This window comes from Balaenoptera musculus, chromosome 19, assembly GCF_009873245.2.
Source record: "Balaenoptera musculus isolate JJ_BM4_2016_0621 chromosome 19, mBalMus1.pri.v3, whole genome shotgun sequence".
NCBI classification, from domain to species: Eukaryota; Metazoa; Chordata; class Mammalia; order Artiodactyla; family Balaenopteridae; genus Balaenoptera; species Balaenoptera musculus.
In genome coordinates this window covers 2,184,269-2,195,402 of record NC_045803.1, presented here as the reverse complement: position 1 = coordinate 2,195,402, position 11,134 = coordinate 2,184,269, and the positions used below count along the sequence as shown (strand labels likewise).

Sequence of the window (11,134 nt, the reverse complement as noted above, 5' to 3'; positions counted from 1 at the left end):
AAATATCCTCATACTAGGTACAATGCAGCATTCCTTAAAAGATCAAATAATACATTTGGCAATGTTTTGTAAATTACCAAGTACTGTGTAAGCATATTACCAATTACTTCAGCTTTGTGGATGAATCAACATAGGTACACCTCAAAAATCTTTTTACCATGCCCTCTGCTGATACATCCCATGTGGTAAAGATACTGTATGTAAACACTTCTGTAGAAATTTAGGCAACAGAGTTCCTGTCTGGAGCCCAACTGCCAGTCGCAAGTTTTTTGTCAGGATGTCAAAATCAAGGTTCTCCATTCTATGGATAACACCAAAGAAGGGCAAAATCTATTAGCTTCTTTCGTATGCAACAAAAATATTCTTTGTAAGGCTTTTTGCCTGGGTGACTGACACACGTGCTGACTCTTCCTTTGCAAAAAGATTGTTCTAACCTCTTGCAACCATTCTGGTTTCTGACCACACCACGATGAATTTTCAAGTCGTTAACAAGGTGTGAGGGCTGGTCGAAGGCCTTCTCATATTCAGAGCACTCAAAGGGTCTCTCTCCAGGGGAAAGTCAAAAGTGTTGAGAATGTTCTGAGTGAAGGTTTTTCAACAGTAACTGCGCTCAACCAGTTTCTCTTGAGAATGGAGTTGATAATGTTGAGTGAGGTAGGAGGGTCGGCTGAAACACTTCCCACACAGCTGACACTGGTAAGGCCTCTCTTGAGCATGAATTCTGTAGTGCTGAATGAGATGTGAAGTATGAATGAAGACTCTGCCACAGTCACAACACTGACAGGCTCTCTCTCCGACATAGTCATGTTTCCGCTGATATCGAATTAAATGTGTCTTGTTTCGGGGCAACGCGGGTGGAAGGGCTTTTGCTGACTCGTGGGCCTTGAGATGTTGAAAAAGATGCACATCCTGGATAAAAGCTTTGCCACACTGGAAACATTCATAGTAGTCCTCCTGACTATGAATTCTTACGCAGCCGTTGATATTTGCACGCTGAGTGAAAGACTTTCCACCTTCATTGCATCCAGGGGACTTCTCACATGAATGAGTCTTCTGATGTCTGGTAAGGTGTGGCATGAAGAAGAAGGCTTCTCCACACTGTTTACATTCAAAGGGTTTCTTCCCTGTATGGATCTGCTCGTGTCTCTCACGGGCCAACTGGGTACTAAAGCTTCTTTCACAAAATTCACTTCTGTTGTGTTTGTTCTCTTGGACGAAAGGCCTGCTGTCCACCGGCTGGGGACTGGTGCAAATTCCAGGAGGAGTGCGTTCCTGGGGATCCTTCCCTAGAAGACCCTCTGACTGTTTAGTAAGATCTGAGCGTCTCTCAAATTGATCACTGTCATGGCTTCTTTCCTGAGCAAGGGTCTTGGGGTCATTCATTTTTACCGGACTCAAAAGTTTCTCCTGGTTGACCTGGTGCAAACCCAATGCATCATCAGGAGAAGACTCTCTTACATAGACACACCAGAAGTTACCTACCTCCAGATCCTGTCTTCCTGCCCCTGAGGATGATTTTTCTATAGGCAGGCTTTGCTCTGGAGTTAGATCTTTGGTTTCAGGTTTTTTCTCCCAATCTAAAAGCAATGTAAAAGTTCCTCTACTATTTTTACTCAGAGAGACACATCATTACAGTAGAAAGAGAAAAAAGAGACCAAACATAGCAGAACAGTTCTTAAAGAGGTTTGAGAGTTTTCTGGGAACCTAAGGAGAGAATGGGAGGATGCAAAGGACAGTAAGCAAGGAAGGGTGAGGATGAGGCAGAAAAGAGACCATCCAGGAGGACGGAATGTTGACAAAGATGCCAGAGACACAGACAGGAGAACAAGGAGGAAACCAGAGAAAGAGCTGGGACTGGGGTTTGTCTGCATCCAGACCATGCTTGGCAAATTACTACTATTCTGAGAAACTAACAGCTGTGGCGATAAAGGGATTCCACTGTCAAGTCAATTTGGGAGATACCATAGGATGCAAGTCAAGCAGCTTTCAATCCTGTAGGACTCTTCAGAACCTTTAATCAGCATCTCAAATTCCAAAGAGGGGAAATATAGTAGGCAGCATTTCTCTAACTGATCTTGTCATGGAACACTTTTTTTTTTTTTTTTTTTTAAAGAACGCCTATTACCATAGTTCTACAGGACCATTAGGGAAACGCTGGAGTAAACAGGTCAACAACCTCTTGCTCAGAATAAAGCAAAAGGATTCTAACTCTTTTCTTGGCTCCCAATCTCTAATCTTACCCCATTCCCTTCAATGCACCATTTATTAAATGCCTATTTTGAGCAAAGCATTATCCAACCAGATGGTCATAATAAGTCTGTAAAAAGGACCCCAATCAGGCAATAAATGACTACAGGAGAAGAGATGGGGGTGGGGGTTGATTCCATTTAGGAACAGGAAAAACTCACCGGAGGGGATGGCATCAGGGCTCAGTAAGCAGTGAAGGGGGTGGCAAGCTTATGAAACATCCTGAGCAAAGACACTGAACTGTGAAAGTGCACAGTCCTGGGGAGCCAGCAACACAGGTTTCTACTTGGAATATCTGTGAGAGAGGAGGCTGGGATGTGAATTTTAGGCCAGAGTGGGACGGATTTAAATGTTTTGCTAAAAGTTTGGATTTTCTTTTGAGGGTGGTAAGAAGCTGGTCAAAAGTCTGTGCTTTATAAAGGCAACTCTCTGAGTGGGGCTGGAAAGAGGAGTGGTATCACGCCAAAGTTTTTTGCTTGTCTCAGTTAAAGAGGAAAGACCTCTGATTTCTAGCTGCCAGGGGAAAGGCATGAATGAATGCAGGAGTTGGAACACTAGAGAAAAGGGAAACTGGCCTCCCTGGAGCTGCGCAGGAGAGGAACTCATGCTGCAGGAAGAGATGAGCTTCAGAGAGGAGATGAAAGAAGTACCGAGTGCACGTGATGTGGGGAAGCGGCATGAACCCCTGAGGTGAGAGCACTTACCAACCTTCTCCCTGAGCTGAGACGGCTTTGGGGAACAGCTCCCAGGCCCCTCCTGGCTGACCAGGGTTGTCTTCCCACGATTCCTGTCTCACTACTCACCTTGACATATCATTGTACTGCTGTCTTCCTCCACTGCACGTGACTCCTCTGCTTCCAGCCCTGAGATAATGTCAGGTTTAGGGAACTGGTACCCTGTTGAAGAAGGAGACTCATAACTTGGGGGTTCTGTCCTGTACCCACAGGAACTCCTAGCCTGGGTTATAAAGACGGTGAGATAATAAGGAAGATGCAAATTTAAACAGAAGAAAAATAAAGGCTGTTTCCAATGATTTTGCCACCAGGGACATATGGCAATGTCTGGAGACAATTTTGGGCATCACAGCTTACCTAGGGAGACCAGGTTCCTATAATTTTCCAGCATCACTTCCTGGTAGAGTTTCCTCTGAGCAGCACTAAGGTAGGTTAATTCCTCTGGACTGAAGTCCACAGCCACATCCTTGAAAGTCACCAGCTCCTAAAATACCAGACACACTCCTAAATGATCGAAATCCAGGAATTATCCCAAGGAGGGGGAAAGGTGCCTGATGAGAGGGGGACTGACCATGAAGCAGATGTTCAGACCAGCAGAAAGCTTCTAATCCAAGTGTTCTAATCCACTTAGATTATTTCTAGGGACTTAGAAAGATACCTTTTTTTGTCTTATAGTCTGAGAGAAGTGAGAACATTTCTGAGATAGTTCCTGCTGCTAATTTTGAAAGATTTGGGTTGCAGGAGAAAAATCCTTTTAAGTCACTTTATAAAGAAAGAAAAAATGCAAATAATTAAAAGCTAAGCAGTATACCTCAACCTCAGGAATCAGAGACAGTTGGGTTTAGGTTCTGGGTCTGGTTCTTTCTAACAAGCTTTATGAGAATGGATAGGTTAAGCCTCAGTGACTCATCCATAAAACACAAAGAGCTCATAAATATGAAGAGATATTCGATCTTATTAATAAATAAGAAAATACATTTCAAAATGACAAAGTATGATTTTATACCCATTCAACTGACAAAAATTAAGAAGTCTGACAATACGAAATATTGTCTAAAATGTGGACCTTTGGCGCCTCTTATAAGATGCTAAGGGAAATGTAAATTAGTAAACCACTTTGGACTCAGAAATTCTGTTCCTAGGTATATTTGCTCATGTGTACTTGGAGATAGATATGTTCATAACATCTGTCTTATAACATCCAAAATATGGAAAAGACCCAAACATTCATTTATAGTAGAAGAAATAAATATATTATGGTATAGTCATACCATGGAATAGTATTCCAGCAATACAAACTAATTAACTACAGTTACATGCAACAATTTTGGTAACCGAAGGGCGAATTTAAAAAGCAGATATTAGAAGACTACATAAGACTATGATACCCATTTTACTAATATACATCTTTTGTGTTTTTATGGAAACATTATGCAGATCAATGAACATATGACTTAAACTAGAGGGCATATACTGGCTGCCCAGCTCCTACAGAGGGATTTATTTGGCTCACATGTGTTTTTTTAAATTCTTTCTTCAAAATTCATATTAGCTGCCAACACCAAAAAATTTGTATATTTCAAATTATTAACTGGATTTTTAGTTTCTCTTTAAAAAAAATCAGAAGATCTGGGGATCTGGACCCACATTCTCACACGGTGCCATCAGCTGAAGCTGAGTCATAGCTGCCCCTTAGGTGGGGCAGGTGCCCCCCCAGTTTGTCATAATCCACCCACTTACATATGGTATTCGTTTATATTACCTCAGTAGTCCCTGTGGGCATCTTCACTTGGGATCCTTGACACGGACACGGTAAGGACAGAGGGCTACTCTCAGGAACAGATCATCTAGGACAGTGTTTCTCAACTTTTCCCCCCATCTCTCCCTCAAGGAGCATTTTTAGACAATTTTTTTCCTAATCGTCATCCCCTCCCATGACTTTTTTTCTGTTTCTAAAGGAAGTGCAGCATATTAATTTCTTCTAGGTTTCAAAATGTGATTTAACAAGATTAAGGAGCAAATTAAAAAAAAAAACACCTCACAACAGTATCATGTCCCTGTAATAGCTGCCATTTATTTCATATATAAAAAGGAGCATAATAATAGTACAAACCACATGAGGGTGGTTTTGACTAAGCCAAAAGTGGAGATAAAATGGAATACGAAACAACGAAAAATTAATTCAAAAGACAGGAAAAGAGTGACAACGTTGAAGATATAGTATGTGGGGTGGTGATAAGTGTGACACAGAAAAATAAAGCAGGGAAGGGGAATACGAGGAGTCAGAACATTTTTTATACAAAAGCCAGGCAAAGGCTCAGTTAGGTAATGTTTATATAACGACTTTGAGGAAATGAGGATGTGGTTTAATTAGACGGGGAAGGTCTGGAAATCAGGAAGGTGAGGTCCCCATAATGGAGAACTAAATCAGAAGAAAGCTCGACTCACCTGAGATCTAGCAGATGGCATACTGTCAAACATCGTTGTGTCCTTCTTTTGGTGTTCTTCGGTGCTTCTCTTTTCTGTAAGGACAGAGTCCCGAGCAGGGAAACCTAGAAGGGAGCAGAAATGACCATGGGCTTGAGTCCAGTCTGGCAGCACCCACAGGTGCAGAGAGTAGCCTGCCACCCCCACGCCACCCTGTCCTGCCAAGGGAGGGAGCAGCAGTCCTGGACTTCCTATGACAAGAAAAAGACCACAGAAGTCATTTCTCAGCTCAATATGGCAAGTTCCAGAAAAGAGTTCTGGTTATCTCCCACCTCTAAACCCTTCCATTCCTTCTCAGTGCCGTCCAAATAAAGCAGAAGTTCCTCTTTATTTATATCAGTGGTCCTAGCCTCATCGTCCATTCAGTCACCAGGGAACCTCAGTTTCCCAGTTGTAACATGCAAATGATAAGACCTCTACTTCTAAGGGCTCCTGTAAGGATTAAACGTTACATATGTAAAGCACACAGCATGAATTTTTTAAAAATGGCAACTCTTATTACTAAGCTTTCCCTACATCTTTTTCACTCACTGATCTAGAATACAACCACCACCTTCCCTAAAGAAACTTGAACCTTGAAGGCCTTCCTTGCCTGCAGTCTCTAAGTGTACCTTTCATTAATCTGTAATTTCTTTCTCATATCCTAGAGAGCGCTTTCCTTTCCCCTGAATTCCAGCTCCATCAAAGGCTGTGCCTTTGGCCAAGTTTAAAACCAACGTGGGACAATATCCCCCATGTCCACTGGAGGCAGTGTAACACCATGATTAAGAGCACAGACGCTGGTGCCAGCCTCCCAGCTGAATCCTAACTGCCAATTACTAACCGTGGGACCAGGGGCCAGTCAGTCAACGTTTTTGTGCCTCTGTCTCCTCATTTATGGAAGGAGGGTAATACCTCTTTCAAGGGCTATTAAGAGAAGTAAGTGAATATTATAAAATACCTAGAATGTAGTACATTTTAAGTGTCCAACATGTTCACTATTAACATCTTCAAAATTCTTTTAAGGAATTCAGGTGCACAGGACTGATCAGAATCCTTAATTCATGACACATCAGTATTCAGCCATGCATGACCCTCATGTTTATTTCAGATTTATTTGTTTATACTTTTAAATGTAATTAACCCATCCCACTGGTCCACACCCAAGTCTTGTTCCCTTGCCTTTCTCTCCTTGTCTTTCTCTATATACACCCAAACAATACTTTGTTTTTAGTATCAATTTTATTCAAAGGACTATTAGGAGTGAACAGCTTTCTTCTCTCATTATTGAAATGCCCTTAGTTCCAATCTAGTAACTTGAGTTGCTAAGCGACAAGTCAAATTTTAACAGAAGTTAAATTTCCAGGCCTCATATCTCCCACATTTTATGCCTTTTTTTTTGGTTGTGTGGTCTTTTGTGTTGATACTAAAGTTTAGGCTTAATAAGAAATGTGGAAGGGAGGGGGAACAAAGCTGGAGAGAAGGGGTACTCCTAGAGAAATAATAAATAAGCAAAAGCCAAACCCCTAATTTCTTCCATTTCACACAAGATTAGGCAGATGAGACTGGATTATAAAATTCATTTGTTCAGTCATTCAACAAATCTTTATTAAGCTCCCTATTACATGCCAGGCATACAGCAAATGTTCAATAAATACAAACAGCCAGTTGCATCTTTCCTCTCTCACCTCCCTCCTCACACGCTTGGATCAAGTTTGCCACCAGGTTTCCTGCTTCCTTGCTGCTCTTGGGCTGTTTTGATCTCACCCATGTCTGAACCTCCTCTGGCAGAGCATTCAGAAACTGCTTCAGCACCAGTTGCTCCATCACCTGCTCCTTGGTGCGGGTCTCTGGCTGCAGCCATTGCCAGCAGAGCTCCTGGATCTGGCTCACAGCTTGGTGAGGCTCAGTCACTGACAGGTATTGAAAATGCCTAAACTTTTGGTGAGAAACTTTCAGAGCCCCTGGGTTTCTTATGCGGATGGTTTCTGGATTTTTTTCTTGATCACGTAGATGAATGAGCTGGGGATTCCTCAAGATATCCAAAACCTCTGCCATATGCAGCATCTTTACAGCTTGGCCCTTCAAAGGATGAAAATACTCTAAAAGGCAGGCTGCTTCAGAAGACACTGCTGTGGAAGATGGTGTGCAGAGTTGTACCAGATGAAGAAAGGATTCAGAAACCTCAGGACCTGCAGAAATTACATAGAGAGACTCACAAATGGCTTCCACAGTTAGGACTGGACAGTAAAGGTTATTTGAAGCAAAGGAAGTTAGCTCTTTTCACACAAATGTCTAAATGAACATTCACATAGATTTGCACATCTACAGACAGGATGCTGCCTCAGTCACAGTACCAGGTCTAGAAGATCCACAGGCACAGGCTAGTAAAATTTCAGAAATGGCAGTGAAGGGAAAAGAGGCTTGAACCCCAAACCACAATGAACTGAACTAACTGATGAATCACAGAAGAATGTCACTTAAAAAAGTGAATTTAAATGAGTTAATACAGAATGAGGAAAGATCCTTACAAAACATATGTCCTACAAAGAACTGGATTCATATGCAAAATATATAAAGAAATCATACAAATCAGTAAGAAAAAGGCAAACAAAACAAGAGCAAAAAAGTTAAAAGATCTGAGCAGGTACTGCATAAAAGAAGACAGCTAAATGGCCGTAAATATACGAAACAGGGCTCAACTTCATTAGTTATCAGAGAAATTTGAATTAAAACCACGATGAGATATCACTACACACCCTCCAGAATATTCAAAATGAAAAAATCAGATGATAGTTAAGTGTTCGAGAGGAGACAGAGCCACAGTAGAATGGTATATTCATAACACTGGAATTCTAAACAGAACTGAGAATATGGAGGCATCTTGCTGTTGAGTAAAAGAAACCAGGCTCAAAAAAAGGTCCACATTATATGAGTCCATTTGTACACAGGTCAAGAAGAAGCAAAACAAATCTAAGGTGTTAGAAGTCAGAATGGTGGTAAAAGTTGGGACTGAGATTCGGGGGGCAGTGGTAATGACTGGGAGGGGACAACATAAGAGGTTTCCGGAAAGCTGGTAATGTTCTATTTTCTTAATCCAGGAGCTCATGACATGGACACAGTGTGTTCGTTTTGTGAAAACTGAGCTATATACTAATGGTTTGTGCCTTTTTCTGTATTATATTTGACTAAAAAATTTTTAGCTTTGTTATAGTTGTGGGGAAATATCTAGGTTGTAATATTAAGTGAAAAAGCAGGAAACAAACTTGAATATAGAATGTATACTCAACCATATAAAGCACAGGAAAAAAAACTGGAAAGTAAACCAAAATACCACACCAAGGGGGTTATCTATGAGCAGTGAGACTACAAATTATTTTTACTGGTGATTTTATACTTTCTCCCTCAAAACTACTTCCTAATTTCAAATGTCCTACAATGAACCTTCTATCTTCTATGATCAGGAAAATAAAAAATACTTTTCTTCTATAAAATTTGCACTCTATGAAATCACGACCAAAACTGTCACTTGGGGGAAACATTTCCTTTTTTCTTTTCTCCTCTCCACTAAAAAACATGCATCTGTGATTTATATGACAAGCAGTTTTTCTGTTTGAAGACATTTTTGTTTTTCATTATTATAAATCATAATGCATGAACACCACTGAAACTAAGTATTTGTCCACATCTCTGATATTTCCCTTCTAGGACAGATTCCTAAAAGCGAAATTACCTGGACAAAGGGTATGAACTTTTTAAAAAGTTCTTAACACAATCTGCCAAATTTTCCTCCCAAAGGCTTCCACCAATTTCTTCTTCCAATCTCCATATATAAGATTACATACCCACCTTGCAAGTCAATAGGCCAGCTTCATGGGCATGTAACCAGTGCAGTCACACAGAGCCTCAGAAGGGCTCCAGCTTAATTTAATGCTCTCTTGTTGTTGTCTTGAGACTTTCCATATTTTAAACAAGGGGCCCCACTTTTTCATTTTGCACTCCACCCTGCAAATTATGTAACTAGTTCTGCCAGCCAAGAACATTATCATTTCTCAAAATCTGTTGCCAATAAGACAAATGAAAGATATATTTTATCCTTTAATTTTGCATTTCCTTTGATTAATAATAGAGCTTACTACTTTTTTCAGATTTATTGGCCAATTATACATTGCTCCTACCCTTTGCCCTTTTTCCACCAGGGTGTTCCTATTGCTAATTGGTAAAGGCTCCATATAAATAAAGGATATTCACTCTTTGACCTATTTGCTTAAAAAAAAATTCCAACCATGCCACACTTTCTCTTTAGTCTTCACAGAACTTTAATATTTCAAAGTCCAATTTATCACTACCCATTCAGAGATCAGTTAAATATTTAAATATATTTTCTTATTTCTTTATTTAAACATTTCATTTTAATTCTTTAGCTGGAATTTAGTCTGGGATAAGGTATGAGAAGAGTATAATTTTTTCTAAAAACTTTCCCACCTACCACCAATTATTAAATTTGCTATCGCTTCCTTCTTGGGATGTGTGAGGCCCCCCTGCATTGAATTTCTAGGTCTGCAGCCTCCAGGGAAGGATCCTGAGAAAGGAGTAGTGGAAATGACTGTGAAATCCTGCCAGCCTGCCTCCCAAGACTAGCCAGGTCCAAAGCTAGAACAGAGTCACAATTCTTTCTCCTGGCCCAAAGAGAGAAAGCAAGACCTTGAACAGTCAAGGCCCTCCAGGCTCATGGCTCTGTCTCCTCAGAGGGCACCCTCAGCATCCATCCTTTTCTCTCTTTTACATAAATTCTTGATTCTGCTTCCCTTAAATATTTATCTTTTGGAGCTCAGTCTTATCCTAATCCTACATCCCTTATCATCCAACTTTTAACCACATACCTCAGTAGTTCTTGGCACATTGTTTTTCTTCCTAACAATTTTTTACTCAAACTTTATTTTTTAACTCTTGATACCACTAAAACCATCTGGGCAAAAGGCTCTCTGATGTCAACCAATTAATGACTTTGTTCGGTGCTTTGTAATGCTCATTGGTCTGCTCAGGTTTTCTATTTCTTGAATCCAATTTTTAAAAAATACTTTTCCTGGAAAATCATCCATTTTCTTGAAGTTGAAATATATTAACACATGATTGAGAATATGAAATCTCCTAAGTACACAACTTTATCCTGTCTCTAATCAATGTTGCTTTATTCCTAGTTTGTCTTTTTTGTTAATTACTGCTATTGTTTTTTTCATTATTGCCACTCATCCCAAGTACCAGCTGCTAGTTCCAATGCCATTATTTTTGTTTTCTCATGTATTAGTTTCACTTATCTTTATTATTTTCTCACTCCTGGTTCCTTTAGAGTTTTATCAGTTTGTTTGTGGGACTTTGGGAATCTCCTGAAACAAATGCCTAATTTATTTCATTCTTTCTTGACTACTGAAAGCTGTTAATTTTGGTTATATATCAAAATTTAGGGGATGTCACCACTCCTATTTCAATTATTTTTAAAATTATTCATAATTGCACTTCTGATTTCTCCATTCACCAAAAATTCCTTAGAAGAATATAATTTCATTTCCACTTTAAACATTCATTATTAAATATTTACTTGACATATGGGAAGTAAATGGTTTCTTTATTTTGGAACATTAGCCATCTACACAAAATGATGTGGAAACGTGGGTAATTAATAGCAC

The 11,134-nt window shown here is 40.0% G+C and overlaps 1 protein-coding gene across 1 annotated transcript in view; it reads right to left on the bottom strand.

Moving 5' to 3' along the window:
- Positions 1-594: 594 nt before the first annotated feature.
- ZIM2 (zinc finger imprinted 2) overlaps positions 595-11,134 on the bottom strand; it is a 130,309-nt gene continuing 119,769 nt past the window's right edge. The window contains 4 exon segments of the mRNA XM_036832241.1: positions 595-1,453; positions 3,047-3,143; positions 3,339-3,509; positions 5,432-5,533. Coding sequence (XP_036688136.1) covers positions 595-1,453; positions 3,047-3,143; positions 3,339-3,509; positions 5,432-5,533 — 1,229 coding nt within the window.